Source organism: Hyaena hyaena, unplaced genomic scaffold (assembly GCF_003009895.1).
Source record: "Hyaena hyaena isolate Hyena2069 unplaced genomic scaffold, ASM300989v1 scaffold_459, whole genome shotgun sequence".
In the NCBI taxonomy this organism is placed as follows: Eukaryota; Metazoa; Chordata; class Mammalia; order Carnivora; family Hyaenidae; genus Hyaena; species Hyaena hyaena.
In genome coordinates, this window is record NW_024081093.1 from 886,434 (window position 1) to 908,012 (window position 21,579).

General features: G+C 39.6%; 1 protein-coding gene across 24 annotated transcripts in view; it reads right to left on the reverse strand.

Moving 5' to 3' along the window:
• Positions 1 to 21,579, reverse strand: part of CLASP2 (cytoplasmic linker associated protein 2) — a 180,867-nt gene that overhangs the window by 65,975 nt on the left and 93,313 nt on the right. For 18 of the 24 annotated variants that reach the window (XM_039253708.1, XM_039253706.1, XM_039253705.1 and 15 more), the window contains 7 exons: positions 21,429 to 21,506; positions 20,525 to 20,692; positions 18,331 to 18,386; positions 16,873 to 17,046; positions 9,588 to 9,611; positions 7,845 to 7,862; positions 5,693 to 5,794 (listed from right to left, as the gene is read on the reverse strand). In XM_039253708.1, the coding sequence (XP_039109639.1) occupies positions 5,693 to 5,794; positions 7,845 to 7,862; positions 9,588 to 9,611; positions 16,873 to 17,046; positions 18,331 to 18,386; positions 20,525 to 20,692; positions 21,429 to 21,506 (620 nt within the window). The remainder of the gene's footprint in view (positions 1 to 5,692; positions 5,795 to 7,844; positions 7,863 to 9,587; positions 9,612 to 16,872; positions 17,047 to 18,330; positions 18,387 to 20,524; positions 20,693 to 21,428; positions 21,507 to 21,579) is intronic. The other 6 variants (XM_039253718.1, XM_039253711.1, XM_039253715.1 and 3 more) reach the window with 1 other exon arrangement.

The following is a 21,579-nucleotide window of genomic DNA, read 5'->3' on the forward strand; positions in this document are numbered from 1 at the left end:
TGGGGGGTAAATCATATAAAATATACGGTCAGTTTTGGGGGGTGTAAGATGCTATGTTTAATAAGGGCGACATAATAATAGTCTGTTTCAGAACACAAATAGTGTAGAGGATTTCCAAAAAAATAACTTATCTGATGGTACGTTTCATACCAGCTATATATTAAAGCTATATATTTACAAGGAACAAAACTAATCATTACATTATTACTATTTTTTGTGAAAATAAAAATTTGCTTCCTGTTAAAACGGTTGGTCTCTCTGAGATGCTCTGAATGGGTATAACAAAATTATCTTGCTACTATGTATACCTTTAATTTTTACAAAATTGAATTTTGAGGGTTTATAATATTGGGCTAGATGAAACAGAAACTTGTTTTTTGCCTTCAAACAGTAACGGGGACTTGGGTGGCCACATCTAGGATGGAGTACTTCTACTCAGCAGAAGTACTGAGAGGAGACGAGAACTACACGCAAATGTCAGAGAAGGCAGATGCTCTCCCAACTAGTGATTTTCAGTCTTGGAAGGCAGAAGACATGTGGTCAGGGGAAAAGAGGGAGCTGGACAAAATCTCAGAGACTGGAGCAAGGAGTAAGAAAAAGCTAACATGGTTTTCAACTAGAATTGCATGGGTTAACGTTTAAGGAGGTGGGCTCCCGTTCAATCAGAACATTTTACGTCTGTACTGAATGGGAAAACAAGCTCGGTAAACTCCAAGATGGAATTTAACTCTATGTTCTGAATGGTAGCATTACAGAAAAGTTGAACTTGCACTTAAAGAAATGAGAGCAACTTTCCTCCTATGTTGGGCATCACCTCTCTTCACCACCAGGCAGTCACTGCTCACCCTGTACAACCTTACTTCATTTCCACAGAGCAATAACTAAAGACTCAAATGCCAGTGTGGTCAAGCAGGAGGTGTTTATGAGGAAGGAGCACTGAGCATAAGGTAGGGAGTGGTGACTTTTCAGTCCCAGCCAGTTCTGTTTTGTGGGAATACTGGCCAGGATTTAGGGTTTGTAAAAACAAAAAACCAAAACAAAACAAAAAATTAAAACTCTGAAACTTCCTCATTCTATCATGTTGTGTCGCCCAAATAATAGATGAATGGAGGCGGGCTGCATATCGTCCTGGGGCTGCTGACCTGTGGCCTCCACCGTAGTTTTCTCGGCATGGTCTTGCCGAATACAATTTAAATTCATGTTTAATTCATAAACTTTACCAGCACACAAAGTTAAAATTACCTTCCACTGGTTACAGCGATACTGTATAAAAGCAGTGTTTCCAAAGAAATTAATAATTTATTTGAATAGAAGGAATCTAAGTTATTACAGGGAAATTATTCAACTCTACTTTAAAACAATGGCTCGTTTGAATTATTTCTTGGTGCTTCAGGTGAAGTATCTTCAAATCGGGTTTTTGTCAGTTATAACCTTAAGGATACCCACAAGGCACCTGTTTTCTCCATGCAGTATCTAAACTAAACATACACACTGAAACATCCAAACACCCAACATGCCACAAACTCACAATGCAAGATAAGCCAATGGGACATTTTATGGGAACACTTGCAACAATATGAAAGGTATCAATAATGAACTGAATGAACACATACAATATGGTATTCTGTTAAAACTAATATAAATTTAAAGGGTGAAGGTGTCGGTAGACCGGAGAACTTCTTGAAATGTGGGTCTATTCAGCAGAGAGGAAACATGCAGTGCTGCCGCACAGTAACCACTCCACCTGGTCTGGATTACGCAAGCTCATTCTCTACTTAAGTTCATTCATACCCTCTCCTAGAAAAGAGAATTGGCAGTTTGTTTTGCTTTTGTCATTGGCCTCTCTTCTCCACTAAATCCAAACCCCAGCCAACAGTGTGATAATTCCAATGCCTATGACTCATTTTGGAGTTATCTATACTTAGAGGAAAATACCAAGGCTCTTTTCCCCAGCCAAGAACTACCAAGGCTAATGCTTCTGCTAAGAAAACCACTGAGCTGATGAAAAAGAGCCTGGTGAGCATGTGAGCAGCACGCTACTAGAAAATACCCTCATCTACAAAACCTGGAAGTAGAAGCATGTCTCTCATGCTACCTGAAATTTTCAAACTACCATTTTATACTTTTTACAAGGTATTTTCAAGGCATTACTAAGGCTCCTTTGCTTCATGTCAAAACCTGTGGGATCCACTTGGAAATTTTCCACAATTCAAGGTTTGGGTAATAAAGACAAGCCAAAGATAGCTGGCAATTTTTGCCCCAATGTGGTTACACCACAGTGGACTATTATGCTGAGAATTTCTGCTGAATAGACCCATTCTCGATAATGAAAATCGGTGGTCAAACAACAGACGCACACAAAGTCTACAGGTTCTTACCACCAATGGCATTAGCAGACTGTGACCCTGAACAAGTGTAAAGGCAGAATTAGGGCAAGGGTTATCATCCAGGAAGAGGCAAGGGGCAGATTTAAAATGAATGGCAGGTGACTAAGCTGTAGTCAGTTCTTAGAAAATAAAAAAGCCCTAAAGCATAAAAAGCAAACTTCAAAAGAAAACTCCTTAAGCCACAGATGTCTGTAACAAAAGCAGTGCATTTAGTAGCTTCTGCAGCTGAAATCAGACACTCATGTACAAAGCAGATGAAGTGAAGGTGCAAAGTAAAATGTAAATTATTCAGCTTTTCTTCTGCGAATAGCCTCTAATCTCAATAATAATTAAATGTTTAACTTTTTATCATTTAAACATTTAATTTAAAACTAAAGTTAAAAAGAATTACAACATCTTCTGGCTGAAGAAAGCTTGCACAAAAAAGCTACACTTTTTTCTTTCAGATGCACAGAAAATAAAAATGAAAACAAACAGCAGGGGCTTGGGGTGAGGAGACGGAGCTTCTGACAGGCTGTGTAGCCATTTGTACACAACCAGTCACTACCGACAAGAACCAAAGACACCATCCTTACGTAAATAAAAACCTGGAAATCTCTCCATTGGGTCTGCTTTTATTTATTTTGATTAGTCATCAGAACACACCTGCTCTGACCCAAGGTTGTTTTTTTTTCCCCCTCTAAATGGTAATATAAAAATTTGGAAAGACCCGGCAAACTCTAATGATTTACTTCATGACAAAGTGAAGATGGAGGTCACAGCAGTATTTCTGTGCAAACAACGTTGTAAAGAAACTTGCGTCAAATCACACAGGGCCACAATTTCTCTTTTCAAAAGAATCTAGAATGGAGTATACAGTCATTGAGACAAATAAGCAAGCAGGAAAACAAAAACCTCTCCAATATGATTTAAAACCCAAGTGATTTTACAGTGAGAAAGTCTTCGATCTTAAAATCCTACCAGGTCTAAAAAGCCTATCGTTATGTTCTCTTACTTCAGGAGAGGATTTTAAGTATTGTAGACTGGGTTTCAAAGTGAAAAACCAAGTGTATAATAATTATTCTATATCTTACTGAAGTGATCAGTAATTACAATTGACCTTTAAGAGGGAGGTCCTTAACATATTAGAAAACCATACACAAAGCACTTTGAATCTTTGCTCCACAAGTTCAATCTTGGTATTACTTTAGAAAAGAACTAAACAGCTTACATCAAATTAAATTTTATCCTTAAGATACTAAAGACAGTTGGCTATCTTTATTCTTTTTTATGCTTTAAATTTCCTAACATCTTTATTTCTTTGTTTCCTAAAGGTCAGAAAAATAACAAGGTACAAAAGTACACAACAGGAGTTTAAAATCCAGTTGACATTAGGTGAATAGTGACATGGAGGGCAATTTTATCAGCTGAAATATATAGTGCGTATTCTGGGCCCAGGTATGGTCTTCAAGGAGATTAAATCCACTATACCATTTAATCACTGCAATCCTCTGAGTGATAAAATCCATCTTCTTCATTTTATAGAGAAATATATGGAAACAGAGCAAGTTTAAATAACCTGGAAGAGCCAGGATTCAAACATGGGCAATATGGCTTGAGAGTTCATGACCGAAGTCGGACACTTCTCAGACTTTACAAATCACTTGGTGATCTGGTTAAAAGCCTGAACCCAGGAGATGTGCGGTGGCATATGGGGCTATGGCTTTCTAACTCACTCCCAGACGCTGACGCTACACGTGGAGGTATGAAGCCCTGAGCTGCTACGCTACAACTGGTAAAGATCGAGGTACTTAAAAAATCACTCTCGGGGCTCCAGGCTGGCTCAGTCCGTTAAGCATCTGACTCTTGGTTTCGGCTTAGGTCATGATCTCAGGGCTTTGTGGGTTCAAGCCCCAAATCACGCTCTGTGCTGACAACTTGGAGCCTGCTTGGGATTTTGCCTTTCCCTTTCTCTCTGGTCCCCCACTCATGCTGTTTCTGTCTCTCAAAATAAATAAATAAACTTAAAAAAAATTACTCTCAAAATCCAGAAAAAAAAATACAGAAGATCAGGGAAGAATGTGGTCTGATTTATTCCTAATTTGGCTGGGAGAAGAGCCCTTACCCAGAGGGCATTTGCCATTTTTCCCATTTATAAATAATCCTCAAATTGCAATCCAATTTTACCAAACATTTCCTCATTTTTAGGACTCTTGTTGAATGTTCCCATCATTTCTCTGCCTGGATTTTTTGACTCTGGAAAGAGGAGGAAAGGAGAACCTGCTGGTAGGACCTTTGTAATCACCGCCTGGCCCCCTCCACCACAGCTCTTTCCCTGGATTCCAGGATTTGGGAATCAAAAAAGAAAACAGACAAATAGAGCATCTGTATCTTGATAAATTGCCTAAACCACCGTGGAAGATAGTTAAAGATATTTCTTTTCAAAATGGCCAGCTACATATAATAACCCCCAAATTATTCCCCTGGAAAAAAATTTCTGTTTTTAGAGCTAAGTGTGAATGAAAATCTCTTGATAAAGAAAGAATAGGAACAAACTCTTTTAAATTAATAATGCCATAAATGTACTCAGGAACATGTAGAAGAGATGAATCATTCATTTTTACCTAGACCTCAAAATTGTGCTTTTTAATAATTGTGCTTGTGAGGAACTCAGCTTCCAATGAAATAGGAAGACTATAGATCTCACATTTAACAAGGAATATAACAGAACTGGACGTTTCAATTTATGTGTCCTCACTAGGAGGCAGTATACACCTGCTCAAAATGCCGACTGTGGTCTACGAGATTTTGGGGAGAGTTTGAAGACACACGCATCAGTCCTTGAACAGCATGAGCTAGATGCAACCAGATTAGACAGTGGCCTATGGCGATTCTTTTGCCTCTAAAAAGCACAATTTTCTACATTTGCAAGTTTGTGTAGACCGTGAAAACCTTAATGCTAAGAGTTTTGTGCTATTTAAAATATCTCCATGCAAAAGTGTGTACAGCAGATGAGGTACTTTCTTTCTAAGTGGCGGATATCAATGATGCAATCCTAGGAACACACCAGAGACAAGACAACACCCACTGAAAAAAATTCCAAAACATGCACAACAACTGATCCAAAACATTGAAAAAAAAAATACCTTCATTTTTGTCAGGTGATGATGAACCTAAAGTACAGAACGAGAACTCAGTATGTGGCTTGTCTTTTTGGAAGTCAGCTTTGTCTTTATCCACTGGTCAATCTCCTACTACGGTCATATACAAGCAACACATTCCCTTGCGGCAGCACACACCCAGGAGAATTCAGAGGCAATACGTACGCTGAGACTGAGACACCATCTTTGTTCGGCTTCTCCCTCGAGAATCTGTCTTGGCATTTCCCATGCCCGCAAGCGGCGCCGAAAGCTTTGCTCTCACCCGGCCTGGGGAATGAAATTATTTATGTAAATAAAGATGTTTTGTAATAATATGTAGTAATGAGGAAAAAAAACACCTCACTATAATTTTCTGATTGGGTGTGTTTTTCAAGTATTGTTAAATTCTGAAATAATGTAACCATCACTGACAGGTTATATTTCCCTTAAATTTTTTAAAATACATACTCCTTTTTATGCACTGCACCATAAGCTAACTCTTGTTCAAGGGTACAAATAAGGTCAGACTAAACGATTTCCTTTCTTAGTTTGCTAGTCTTAGTCCAGGAGAGTGACAATTCAGGTATTCTCCACAGGCGTGCCACTTGGTCCCTAACTGGCAGTTCCAATTCTGAAATTTCAACTTCTATGAAATTTAGTTTATTCTGAAATACAGACTAAATAAGAAGCCTATTCTTAGGACCAACAACCCAACAATTCTTTTGACTGAAAATACGGTTCTAAAAGGGATTTGCAAGAAGAGATTAAGTAAAATATTTAATATTTCTATCCTGTGCTAAACATCAGATTACTACAGAGAGATACATAGAGATATTTTCTTCCCCCAGCCAATTTCATTTATAAAATGATCTGAGGAAACACCTATCACATGAGAGCTGGCACTTTCCTGAGTGTTTCTCTGCCCACCTCCTGGTGGCACTCCCTGTTCCTCTAGCACTGCCTCAACCCCAGCAAAAAACCAAGCCACAAACATCTATTTCTAGAGCTCTTGAACCAAAGGAGATCACATTTCTCAAAGTACCTAAGTGTCATTAGTAAAAACAAAAACATATTACTAGTAGGTACTTTGGTGTTCTCAGTCTCCACCACAATCAAATCTGAACCGATACCAAAAACAATCATAAAGAAGGGCTCACAATCCTTTGAAGTTAAAAGGTACAATTTGTAGGGCACTCACTATACTAGCTAGCCTGGTACGGTCATGTTAAGTAGAAAAAAAAAATAAATGAAGGAAAATGACAAAATTAAGACCTGAGTGAGGGAAGATAAGAGAGTGATTAAAAGCCAGGAATAAACACAAGCAAAGCCAGAAGTCTAGGTGCTGAGTTCTAGCATTCTCTCAATTCTTCAAGGCCCTTAATAAGCCTAGACCTTCCACCCTTTAACAGAGTCTGTTTAAAGTAGAATACAATGTTCTCCCGACTAAGAAGTAAAACAGAAAGACAAAATTATAATTCTTGAAATGGAGAATTTATCCAAAATAACAAGGAAATCAGAATAAGTATTTCTGATACTATCATTCTAAATTACAATGCTAAAGTGCCAGAAACCATTTTTAGAGAGTCCTCTCATTTAAAATATGAAAATATTTCAAATACATCAGAGTAACTATGAGACCAAAAAATGTTAAATATACTTGGTTTTGTATCACAAGAAAAGGTTATCCATGTAAAACTTAGGAGAAGAAAGGTGTGTTTCAAAATCAGAGGTTTACAAGACAGCCTTCAGGCAGTATAAATTGAAAAACTGATTTTTTTCCTTTCTACAAATTCAAAAGCAATAAACAATTGTTTTCTTAAAGTAAAATAAAGTGATGTATCTAAGTTTTTGTAAGCCTAGCTTCAAATCATATGTGCAACTTTCCACTGATTGTAAATCAAAGACACACTTAAAAGGGGACTGAATAAATGCACTTAGCCCCTCATGAGAAAGCAATGGAGCATGCCCCCCCCAAGTATAAGTAAATTTGCATAAATTAAAAAACAAAAACACAAAATTAAAAACATTAGTGATGCTGCTGAAAAAAAAGAAACTATTTATTAACTTTATACTAGATATTACTAAACATTTGTTAAGCAATTATGTTTTTTCCAGCATGAGATGATCCAAGATACAAAGCACAACTCAAGATGAAGAAGTAAAGAAAAAATTCACATCTGTAACTAGCACAACCAAACATAAAATGGAGAAGTTATTATGGCCATCGAATGATACACTTTTGCAAATTAGCCTATTTTAGTTTGTGATATTTAATTCCTACTAATGAAAATATTAATGTAGAGGTATTGGTGTTACTAACAAAATGTTTGATTCTTACCATCTTCAGATGTTGCTCCTAAATAAGAGAAATAAAACAATAACATTTCAACAAATTCTGCCAGTGCTGATGTTTAAGATCTACACGTACCTCCCACCCCAGGCTAAAATGAAAGAGTGAAAAAAAATAGCATCTAGTCTGACAGCCTTAAATTAAAACGTTCAGTTTGAGAGAAAACAAAATTTGAGGTCACGTAGTGGCATAGCACAAGAGAAGGGTGAAACCAGACACATGAGAACGGCCAAACCCTCCAGACACTTACACCTGCTACACTTCATACTCAAAATTTGAAATGGTGAAGAAAATTATAGAAATTAGTCACTTAAGAAAGATGCAGTCCTGTCACTGCTTTCTTTGAAATGAAGATTTTTATAGAATAAAAATACGTTCTGTGCATTTTCTAAAAGCTGTCCATAAAAGAACGAGAACAACAGATGAACATGAGAGCCAAATCCACAGCTCAGGCCTCAGTATCCCACTGTTTTCATCAGAGCATTACGATGCTTATCAGTCCACCAGCTCTTTACCCATTTATATACACTCCCTAGGATGAAAAGGAAAAGTAGCAAAAATGAACAAGTAAAAATATCATAACTCAATACTCCTAAAGGGCAGTAATCAATATAACTCTGTACGTGTATATACAGATTTTTTAAACATAGGCTTGAATATCACTGAGAATAACAATAACACATCATGTGACACAGAGTCGTCTTCAAGCAGGTTTACGTTTCTGACCCAAACGAGAAAATATTTTAATCTGGAAGGTGAGAATAATGTAAGCACGCACAATTTCAGTGTGAGAAATTGTGTACTGAAGGGTTTAAAATACAGAAACTATCTCTTGGTGGGCTTGCATTTCATTAATTTTAATTTATGAAATACTTTAAATATAGAGAGGAGCACAGAGACCGTGTAAGTAACGATCATGTACCCAACCCGCGATTAAATAAATCTTGCATTTCATTGGAATGGAAGTTAAATCAATTTGAGTTTATGTAGTAATTGACAGAAAACCATAGTTTTCCATTTTTCCTCAATCTAACACTAAGATTTACAGATTCAGTATCTTCTTAATGTTCTTAAAAGCTCAAATTCCTAGACAACATTATGATATCTGACGAAGCAAAGGGGAAATGTGGATAATATGCTGTGTAGTATCATACAAAAATACCAAACAGATAAAAAATACCATGCTGAACCAAGCAACTATAGATAAACTATATTCACTTGAATACTGAAATTAAAAAGGCGAAACTTATAAAGAAAGTTGAGTTCTGGTTAAATGTTAAAAGTCACTCTTAAAAAGACAGCATCTGTGACTTGCATTTTGTTTTCACACATAGCCGTATGAGCCTGTAAATACATCATTTATCTCTCTGTATCAGAGTCAAGAAACTACAGACTTGAATCAAATGACTTAGGGGATTCCTTTCCATTTTTCTGAATCTGACTCTATTTCAGAGAAAGACTTAGGAAATCAAGAATAGCTCTATGAGCTAAGTTAAAAACATTTAAGGTAACTGATTTCACTTACAACAAAAAATAACCTAGTACTTGAGTAGACTGCGAAACCCAAAAATGAATATGCCTAACCCCAAATTCAGAGAATTATGTAGCCATCTTTATATCATAACTGCTGCTAAATAAACAGACTATTTTCAGAAATTAAGAGAATGAAGATATTATATAGAATCCAAGGGCCAAAAAATCTTTAGTAGAATTAGAAAAGGAAGTTCTTACCATCCATCTTGTCAGAAGTATCCTCTTTGATGAAAGGGCAAGCAAAGAACAGAGGGAAACTTAGCATATTAGAAAACAGTAAGTTTACTATCCCTAGAAACATTATTTTTAAAACAATTCATAGCACAGGCATATACACAGACGTGTGTGTGTGTGTGTGTGTGTGTGTGTGTTTCAAATAAAACATACTAGGAGATTTAAATAAGATGAGATTCCCATGTGAGGTAAAGAAAAAAAAAAACAATCGGTAATGAATTTAATCTTCATTGGCCTAAAGAGAAGTTAGTGAGGCTTATTTCCTAACCTGAGGCCCTTAACATCATCAGGCAAACCTGCTTTGGTCTTCTGAGTTTCTTGAAATCAAACACTCATGGTATCCCTGTTCCCAAAGGATTGAGCACTTAAGTGGAAGAAAAAACCCAGTGGCAACTGTGTTAAGGAATGTACTGCTTAACATTGGAAGATTATAGTAAGAACAGTCTCTAATCTCAAGCACAGATCTCTCTCCTGAGTTCCGTACCAGAGTATCTCAATGCCACTGAATATCCTGTCAATATACCACTACGGCTTCTCAACACCTCCAGTCTGATGCCTCACTGGGACTTTAAATTCTAAACGCATAAAACACAACAAGCTTTTAACTGCTCATCCTTTAGCAATCTACCACTAGACTGACAGATTCTTGAGTACAGAAGCATGTATTTCTGGATTTTTTAAAAAAATTTTTTAATAGTTTATTTTTGAAAGAGAGAGAGACAAAGCATGAGCCGGGTAGGGGCAGAGAGAGAGGGAGACACAGAATCTGAAACAGGCTCCAGGCTCTGAGCTGCAAGCACAGAACCCGACGCAGGGCTCAAACCCACAAACCGTGAGATCATGACCTGAAGTCAGACGCTTAACTGACTGGGCCACCCAGGCGCCCCTATTTCTGGATCTCTTGTACCAAGTTGGGTGCCTGGCAAAACCCAAGTGCTTATTAAGCGTTTGCTTGAAAAACAATGGAACACTTCCTCTGATCCAAAAATGTTCAGTCATGACAAGCAAGGCTCAAAGCAGAAGAAAACAGAGTATACAGTCACATGTGTATACGAAAGCCGGTGGTGATGGTGAATGGGGAGAGGAGGAAGGGAAAAGGAGAGAGGCAGATGGGGGGTGGGAGGAAGGAGGGAGAGGTGGAGGAAGAGGAGGAGAGAAAGGAAGGAAGGAAGGAAAGAATAGAGAAATAAAAAAGAGAGAGAGAGAGGGGAAGGAGAAAATCCATTATCCCTGGAAAGAGCCACAGGAAAGTAGCTCACTGTCTCTGAGTATAAACCTGAGCCAGATAAAGAGGACAGAGGGACACGTTTCCCTTCTGTAATAAAGTAAATGTGCAATTCAAACCTCAAAGAACCACGATAAACCAAGTCAACCTCACAGCACTATTACAGACTTTCTTATGGAAAAAAAAAGTTGTTACAAATTGCCTTCCTAGTTGATATTAAAATATTTCAAATACTGTATTTTTTCCTAATAAAAATAATAGATATTAAATATCACATTTTTAAGACTCCAGATAAATAGGTTTTATATTTGTTCTCCAGTGTTTTCCCCACTTAAAAAGGTAAGATATAATTCCTGTACCATAAAATTCACCTTTTTATAGTATACAATTCAGTATTTTTAGTGTATTAACAAGGTGCACTACCCTCATCACTAATTCGCTAAAGTTTTCATCACCCTAAAGGAAATCTTGCACCTATTAGGAATCACTCCCAAATACCCATGCCTCTCAGCCTCTGGCAACTACTAATTTACTTTCTAATTCCGAGGGTTCACATATTCTAGACATTTCACATAAATGGAACCAAAGAGAAAATGTCTGTGTCTGATTTCATAAGGCTTTCAAGATTCACCCATCCTGAAGCTTGTAGGAGTACTTCTAGGTAAAGTAGTCCTTTTTATGGCTAAATACCATTCCATTCCACTGTATGGACACATCTATTTCACAATTGACCTGTTGATGGACATTTGGGTTGTTTCCATGGCTACTATGTTGCCACGAACATTCATGTATATTTTTATGAGAACATAATTTCGTATTACCTTGGGTATACAGCAAGGAGTGGGATGGCTAAGTCACACCGAAACTGTTTCACGTCTTAAGAAACTCCCAAACCGTTGTCATGGCAACCCCACAGTTTTTACGCTCTAACCGGCACTGCCCAAGGGTTCTAATTGCTCCACATCCTCACCAGCATTTGTTACTGTCCATCTTTTTGGTAACAGCTATCCTCATGGACATGAAGTGACATCTTACTGGGCTTCTGATTTGTAGTTTCCTAATGACTAATGATGGTGGGCATCTTATCATGCACTTACTGGCGGTTTGCATATTGTCTTTAGAGAAATGTCTATTCAGATCTTTTGCCCGCTTTTAAATGGAATTCTTTTTGTTACTGAGCTATAAGAGTTCTTCATGTAATGGGGATAGAAATCCCTAATATCAGCTGTGTGGCTTGCAAATGTTTTCTTGTAAGAGTTCTTCATATAATTGGGATAGAAGTCCCTAATATCAGATATGCAATTTGTAAATGTTCACCCTCATTCTCTATGCTGTCCTTTCACTTTCTTGATGGGGCCCTTTGAAGCACAAAAGTTTTAAATTTTGATGAAGCCCAATTTATCTATCCTTCCTTAGGTTGCTTGTGTGTCTGGGGTAGTTTGTGAGAAAACATTACTTAATCCAAAGTTACAAAAATTTACACGTATGTTTTCATCCAAGAGTTTCATAGTTTTAGCTCTTACATTTGGGTCTTTGATCCATTCTGAGTTAACTTTCTGGATATGGTGTGAGGTAGGGATCCAAGTTCATTCCTTGGCAAGTGGCTATCCAGTTGTTTCAGCACCATTTGTAGAAAAGAATTCTTTCCCCACTGAATGGTCTTGGCATCCTTGTGAAAAAAATCAACTGATCATAAATATACTGGTTTATTTCTGGCCCCTCAACTCCATTACACTGGTCTATGTGTGTATCCTTATGCCAGTACTATGGAGGCCTGATTACTTTAGTCTTTAAGTTTTGAAACTGCGAAGTGGGAGTCCACCAACTTTTTCAAGGTTGTTCTCAAAACTGTTTCATCTATTTTGATCCCTGGCTTATCATATGGATTTTAGGATCTGCTTATTTCTACCGAAAGGCACCTGGACTTTTGACAGGGGTTCTATGGAGTCTGTAGGTGAATTTGCTATCTTAACAATATTAAGTCTTTAGAGAACCTGGGGGTATTCCCACCAATTTACATCTTCTTTAATTTTTTTAAATCATAGGTTATAGTTTTCAGTCAACAGGTGTGAAAATAAATATATATATAAAACGTTGCCCTTGGTTCTCTCCCTCCTGGTTCCTGAGACAGAGATTCTAAGAACCTTACAATTTCCTAAATTGTAAGAACACTGGGGGATCTCTTGTTCTAATATTTGGTTTTTGACCCTGGTGCCTGGCAGATACCTTGACATAAGACCCCTGTAATTTCCTGGGTGATGGAAATGTTTTTTGTTCAATTGAGGTGATTCCTGGTAGGTGAGCTCCTGGAGAGCTTCAGAATGGAGTCTGGTCACCAGAAAGACGAAGCCATTATTTGAGGTTTGAAGGTTTTTAGCCCCACTCTCCCTCTTCTGGGAAGGGGAGAAAAGCTAAGACTGAGTTAATGAACGATCATCCTACGTGATGAAGCCTCTCTAAAAACCCCCGAAGTAGAAGGTTCAGACACTTTCTGGGTTGGTGAATGTACCAGGAGGGTGGCACACTGTAACTCCGTGGGGACAGAAGCTCTTGGGCTAAGGACCCTTCTGGACCTGGCCCCATGTATTTCTTCATCTGGCTGCCCATCCACATCCTTTACAAGTCCTTTGTAACAAACCAGTAATGTAGTAAGTAGATGTCTTCCTTGAGTTTTGTGAGTCAGGCTTGCAAATTAATTGAACCTGAGGAGGTTACGGATTCTCTGCTTTATAGCTGGTTTGGTCAGAAGCAGGGGTGACAACCTGCATTTGCCAGTGATGTCTTAAGTGTTGGGGTGGGGCAGATGGGGCAATCCTATGGGACTGAGCCCTCAGCCTGTGAGGTTTGTGCTTATTATAGTTAGTGTCAGAACTGAACTGAAATGTAGGATACCCAGCTGGCGTAGGAGAGCTCTTTGGTGTGGAAAACCCATACATCTGGTGTCGGCAGTATTATGAATGTGAATGTTAAGAAGAAACACAGGAGAGGTTTTTTCTAGAGAAGTCTTACATTTCTTTTGTTATATTAATTCTTAAGTATTTTATTCTTTAATGCTACGGTAATTGATATTATTTCAAACTGTTCATTGCTAGCATTTAGAAATACAACTGATTTTTGTACATTGGCCTTTTATTCTGCAACCTCACTGAACTAATTTTTAACCTCTCATGGGTTTTTTTTTTGTGGGTTCCTTAAGGTTTTCTCTATATAAGATCATGTTTTCTGCAAATACAGACAGTTTTACTTTCCTTCCAATCTGCATACATCTTATTTCTTTTTTTTGCCTTAATGACCTGGAGCCCCCACGGTAATGTTGTAGGAAGGGCAGGTGGGCATCCTCATCTCGCTGCTGATCTCGAGAGAAAGTACCCAGTCTTTCACATTAAGTATGGTGTTGGCTGTGGATTTTTCATCGATATTCTGTATTAGGTTCACTAATTTCCTTTCTATTCCTAGGTTGTTCATTATTTTTCTCATAAAAAGGTGTTGGTTTCTGTCAAATGTCTTTTCTGCATCTACTGAAACAATCATGGCTTTTGTCCTTTATTCTATTAATGTAGTGTATTTAGAGGATTCATTTTCATATACTTCAGTATATGCACTCCTAACAAGGTAATGTTTCTAATACAGAAAAGTTTTATGAAAATTAAAAGCACCAAACGACCCACTTGACATCTTTTGTAACATCTCTGTCCAGCCCATGTGTATTTATCTATGTATAATTTTATAAAATGATGGAATTATCACACTGGTACTATTCATTTGATCTTTGTTGAAAATATCGCTTGTGGGGCATGTGGGTGGCTCAGTCTGTTGAGCATCCGACTTTGGCTCAGGTCATGATCTCACAGTATGTGGGTTCGAGCTCCGTGTTGGTCTCTGTGCTGACAGCTCAGAGCCTGGAGCCTGCTTTGGATTCTGTGTCTCCCTCTCTCTCTGCCCCTCTCGCACTCACTCTCTGTCTCTATCTGTCTCAAAATAAAGACATAAAAAATTTTTTTAAATTATCTATAAACACAGGATTACTGGATCAAAATTCTCAACATTTTAAAAAAGCTTCACAAGGTCAATAATATGGTAATAACATTGGATGGTGACTGGACTTCTTGTGGTGGCCGCTGAGTAATGTATGGAATCGTTAAATCAATACAATGTACACCTGAAACTAGAACAATGTATGTCAATTACATTTCAATAACAAAAAAGGAATTGAAAAGCTTTCTAAATTGCCACGTAGAAAAAGTATTCTATGTTTAATTCACATCAGCACTTTTTTTTTTTTTTTTTTTTTCTAGAGAGAGAGAGAGAGAGCGTGAGCAGGGGAGGGTCAGAGAGAGAGGGAGTCACAGACTGAAACAGGCTCCAGGCTCAGAGCTGGCAGTCAGCACAGAGCCCGAAGCGGGGCTCGAACCCACGAACCGCGAGATCATGACCTAAGCGAAAGTCGGACGCTTAACTGACTAAGCCACCCAGGCGCCCCACATCAGCACTTTTTTTTAAATGTTTTATTTATTTCTGAGAGAGAGAGAGAGACAGCGTGAGCAGGGGAGGTTCAGAGAGAGAGGAAGACACAGAATCTGAAGCAGGCTCCAGGCTCTGAGCTGTCAGCACAGAGCCCGACGCGGGGCTCGAGCCCATGAACCGTGAGATCATGACCTGAGCCGAAGTCAGACGCTTAACCGACTGAGCCACCCAGGAGCCCCACACATCAGCACTTTACAACCACATTCTTTATCAGCAGTAGGCACTAATCTTAACTTTCTCACCACACTTAAAGCTCTTTCCATTTGCATTTGTTTGATTCCAGCTAAGGTTCAACATGTGTTCTGGTGTGTGTGTGGGGGGGGGGGGCAATTCTGATATATGTTTTACTTGATATGTGTACAATATTTTTCTATAAAAATAAGGTCATCTATTTCTCACAGACTTGTATAACTTGTGGACACTTTAGCTTCTTTTGTAGTATGTGATGAAACTTTTTCCCCTTTCCATTTTCAGCCACTTGATTTTATACTTTTACACTTAAGATTTAAATCAGAGGGACTTTTCCCCCATGGGATTTGGCTTTTATCCTTAGAAATTCCTTCCCCAACCTGAGATGAGATGAACATTAACTACTTCGGTTTCATCAAGTTGCTTTTCAACTTTTTAGTCATTTGGAATAAATTTTTATATGGTGTGAAAAATGTCTCTAACCTAATTTTACCCCAAACTGTAAACCATGTGTCTTAACCCTATTTACTGAATAACTTATCCCTTCGTCCCTGACTCTGGCTGGGCCAACTGCATCGTGTACTACAACTCACCCTGGTATCTCTGCACTTCCTACCGTGTTCCATGACCTGCGGGCCTAGTGCTCTACCAGTACTACCCACCAGGAAGACAGACGAAGCACACAAGTAGCGATAAGCCATATGAATAACCAGCCTCAAACATTTATCAGCTGATAAAACACAGAGGTGCCTGGCTGGCTCAGCTGGAAAAACACACAGCTCTCAATCTTGGGGTCACGAGTTTGAGCCCCAGGCTGGGTGTAAAGATTACTTAAATAAACTAAAAAAAGTAAAGTTGATAAACATAACAAACAGACTCCAAAAGGCTTCGGGAGTACCTATGTCAGCTCTGATTACAATAAAGATTCGCATTCTCCCCAGACCCCCAGCAGGCTGTCACGTGGTACGGACACAGAAGCCAGTCTTGGGGCCAGTGCCCTCCCCAACCCCCTAAGGAGGCAGTGGCTGGGGGCGGCAGCCGTGCACACCTGCGAACATTCTGCAGGCAAACGATGGAAGCGAGAAGTGTGCCTCTGATGCAGGTGATTAGGAGGCCGACAAAGGGAGCAGCAGAAACAAGGCAGCTTAGATACCGTAGAACTATGCCCTGAGTACAGAGTCACGTTAGAAGATACGGGCTGTCCTTAACTAGCGAGAACGAAAAAGAAGTGATTGCAGGATCGCTGTCATCACGCCTTCGCCGAGGCCAGGGAGGAGACGGTGCACAGCACCCCGGGGTCAGCTCACTTACCCAGTGAGGCGTAGGAGCCTGGGTTCAGCGCACCCGCACCCAAGCGGCCGGCGGGCGTGGCCTGCCCGGCAGCGTGCTGCGCCTTGGCGCCCGCAGCAGCGTTCACATCGATGTCGCTCCGGGAGCGCTGCAGGCTTCCGGGAAGGGAGCCGGCTTTGCTGCCGCCCGCTGACACTGTGGGAAACAGAGCAGAGGGGATGGGGACAGCTTGGACTGCTGCAAACAGCACGAAAACGACATCAACTTGAACCAGGATGGGCTAGTCCATGATGACAAAGGGTGAAAAGGGAAGTAGTGTACAAATGGATGCTAGAAAGAACTTCAGAGTCCTGCGGTTTCAATCCTGTTACAATTCAATCTTCTTCGACAACTGTCTCAGTATTTTTCTGGCTCACTTTCCTCTTCCATAAAATAGGAAAAACACCTATACTTAGTGGCATTCATACAACTGTTGTGGAGACAAAGACATGACACCTTTGGGGGATGCATGGAAGGAAGCTGTGCCAGGTACCAGACGGAGCGGGGTTGTTGTTGTTTACGATCAGAAAAATGCCAGGAGAACCACTCCAGGATATGGTTATTCAGAAAGTAATGTGAATTCTACCCATCTTTGGCAACGCAAACTAAGCCATTAAATTTCTGGTCTTTAGTTTTCAGTTTTAAAAATGAAGAATTTTATAAACTGTGACTTATGATCCATGAATAGGCCATGAAATCAAGAGTGGGTCACGACCAGCATTTTAAAGAAGTGAAACCAACAAGAAAGGAGTGCATCACAAGTAAGGGTAAGCAGTGCTTCAGGGAACCTGGATTATACTCTATTCTACATAGTACATGTATATCGTATGACTATATTCAACATAGTACATGTATATCATACGATTATACTCTATTCTACATAGGACATGTATATCATATGCATGTAATTATACACACTACATTGTACATACTGTGTGTAGCATACCTATATGGGATACAATGTGTATATGTGGTATTAGCTTACTGTGTAAAATGATGTTCTCACTGTGGGTCATATTCAGAGTTTAAAAATGTTTAAAAGTTACACTTTAAAAGTACACCAAAACAATTTAAAAGCAAAACAATTAAAAGCAGTAGCTTTTAAACCATTCTGATGTGGGCCATGGTGAGAAAATAATTTTATTATTTTTTAAAAATATTTGAGAAAGAGAGAATGTGTGGGGGGGGGGAGAGAAGGAGAGAGAGGGAGACAGAGAATCCCAAGTAGGCTTCTTGCTGTCAGCACAGAGCCCGATATGGAGCTTGATCCCAGGACCCTGAAAGCATGACCTGATCCAAAATCAAGAGTTGGCTGCTCAACTGACTGAGCCACCCAGATGCCCCGAAAATTATTTCAACAGTAACATTATCTATAAGGCAGCTTTTACTTGATCATTCAGTACAATATGCTTTGACTCTTGCTTAAGGAAGGCAGCTTACCTCTTCCAGCCACAGCTGATGGGTTTGCTGTAGACCATTTGGAAGAAAAGGGGCGACTGCAAGGTAAAAAGAAACGCTTTTAGTAAAAAAAAATGTAACTTATTACTCCTCTCAAAACAATGAAATACTGAGTTTTCTGAAGAAGTTGTTTTAATTTAATTAAAATTTTCCTTTTACGAATGACTTCAGAACACCTGTTGTCAGGCATCAGCGGCCCCTCAGCTGTGGAGTGAAAATGGAACAAGTAGCAATGAAGAGACCGCACGCCCTCTGAAGACAAGCAACCAGCGTGCGCCGTTCACTCTGCCCTCAGCACCGCCACCGTGTCACCGCGGCAGGTAACGCACACTCTGGCACCGTGTTCCAAGATGCTTTCCTCAGAAGGACAGAGAGGCAGTGCTACACGAGCACACAGGATTCAGCGTGACCAAAGCCGCCTGCACCTAAGCCATCATGGCCGTGGCCATCAGCAGCTCATGCCGCTGCCAGAGCTGAGCGTTACTGCCGGGGACGAGGGACACGCGGCTAAGGACCGCTGCGGAGGACAGAGAACACGCATGATCAGAAGGCAAAACAGCTCAAATCACCTCAAAGAATCCACCATCTGCCTTAGCAGCTTTAAAAAAATTTTTTTAAATGTTTGTTTATTTTTGAGAGTGAGCGAGTGAGCACGAGCAAGGAGGGGCAGAGAGAGAGGGAGACACAGAATCTGAAACAGGCTCTGAGCTGTCAGCACAGAGCCCAATGCGGGGCTCGAACGAGATGGTGACCTGAGCCGAAGTTGGATGCCCAACCTACTGAGCCACCTAGGTGCCCCTGCCTTAGTCTTTTTTGATTATCTTTCATTACGATGCTCTTCTGCAGCCCGTAGGTAGATAATATATCTAGGTATGTAAGGGGGACCAGGAAAGTTTATCTACAAATTTTAAAGGTGCAGAGGAGAAGCAAAGGCCCCAGACAGGTTCATGCAGGAAAGATAACTGTTCCCACAGCAATTACACTGGAATCAGATAATATCTGCCTTCTCACTGAATGTACGTACAGCACTCACAAAGCACCGTGCGCGCCTTCTGGGACCCTGTGCCCCAGATGCCTGCCTTGCCTCTTCCTGGTGCCACTCCTGCATCAGGGCCCTGCCAAGCAACCAGCAATCTTTGTGCGGTCAAGGTCCCACCGGAATGACATAGAGGTGAGCTCACATTTTGTGAGCTGCTCCCCACTGGGGAAATCTGCAGAACCTTATGACCACTGCTAGGGAGTAGAGATGGCAGCAGAGATTTAGCAACTTCACAGGACTAGAGAAAATGAGCATACGATGCCAAAGCAGTAAAGGTTTGAAGAAGCCAATGTAATGATGAGAATGGAATCACACAGAAGGGAGTCGGACACTAGGGAGCCTGGCCCCCTGAGGAATCTGCTAAAGCCTCCGGTTGTGCAAAGGCAAGGAAGGAAAGCAGCGTGTGTTTACGAGCCACACAGTGCGGTGCAAGAGTTCTAAAGATGACTTCAAAATCCCCATTACAATTCCTCCATTAAAATGCCCTAGAAATGGGCTGCTTACTGTATGAACTGTTTGGGGAGTATTAAAAAATATATATGTAAATTGGTGCTTCCCAATCTTTTTCACAGGCATGAAAATACAGAAACAAAATTTGAATCACTAAACTCTTTGCCCCAGAAGAAGTTACACTAGCATGTAATCCAACCCTTGAAACAAAAGACCAAAAGACTAAGTACAGCTGACCTCAAACAACACAGATCTGAACTGAGTGGGTCCCCTTATATGTGGATTTTTTTGATACATACAGTATAGTACTGTAAACGTATTTTCTCTTCTTTATGATTTTCCTAATATTTTTTCCTCTACCTTACTTTATTGTAAGAATACAGTGTATAACATATATACAACACACAAAACGTGTCCATCGACTGTTTATATTCTTGGTAAGGCGTCCAGTCAACAGCAGGCTATTGGTAGTTAAGTTTTGGGCGGGTCAAGTTCTATGCAGATTTTTGACTTCCTGGGGCATTCGCACCACTAACCCCCACATTGCTCAAAGGTCAACTACACATTCCAGTAATCATTCATTCAAGGCTTTCAGGGAAAGCAAGCAGATACTCAACCATATAACTTAAGGAACTACAGGGAGTTGGAGAGAGAAGAAATCAGTAACCATCATTCATATGACCTTACTTGAGACTTTCCTGTGAGCTAGATGAAGACCTGTCTGATTGTGGAAGAGATGCTACACTGCCAGAACTCTTTAAGTAGGTCTGAAGACTCTTCTGGTAAGATGGCTCAAGTGAATTATACAATGTCTCAGCTTCACCAGGAAAGTGGTTTCTAAGACCCATATATGTCCTGTAAAACAAAGGAACAAACAACAACAAAAGAATATAAAGTAATAGCTTTACATGAAACATGCACATTCAAGAAGAATGAAGATGAGACCGTATTAATGTATCTACCACATATCAAGTGAATACTTTCTAAATCTAACAAGTTTTGGTGGAAAGACTGCAGGCTTTTGAGAAAAGCAGATCTCAGTTCAAAATCTGGCTGGGATGCTTACAGTTTGTATGGCCATGAATAAACCCCTGAATCTCCCAACTTCTGCTGCCAGTCTACAGAGATAACACCTCTGCAGGCTGTTTCAAAGATTAGATAGTAATGTATACCAACTGCTCCACAGTATCAGGTACTCAGCACATTCTCAATAAATGATAGTTATTTTTATTCATAATCAAAGTGAAGATGTTAGGATGGAATATGAATACCGATGATGATACAAATGACAATGTGAGGTCCGTTGTTAGACATCTAGTACCAATTAAAAAAAAAAAACTCTATGCCCAACATGGGGTTCAAACTCATAACCCTAAGATGAAGAGTCGTAGGCTCTACCAACCAAGTCAGCCAGGTGCCCCAAAAATCTAGTTCAGGTTTAATGGAGAAAAATCTACCTCAATTTTACTGAAGAGCTAATCTGGTAGAATACTTGAGACGCTTCTGATATTTTCATTCTTCCAGTATAATTCCCTTCAAAGAAAAGATCCAACTCTGTTTAAGATGTGACGACAACACAGTACAGACTTACTTTCTTGCCTCCACTCTGGCTTCAGCGTCAGCATCATGAATTCCCTTCTTAATAGTTTCAACCAGGACAGCTGCATGTCTATGAAAACAAAACATCTCATTATTTTTTTTAAAGATTTTATTATTTTTAAGCAATCCCTACACTCAACAAA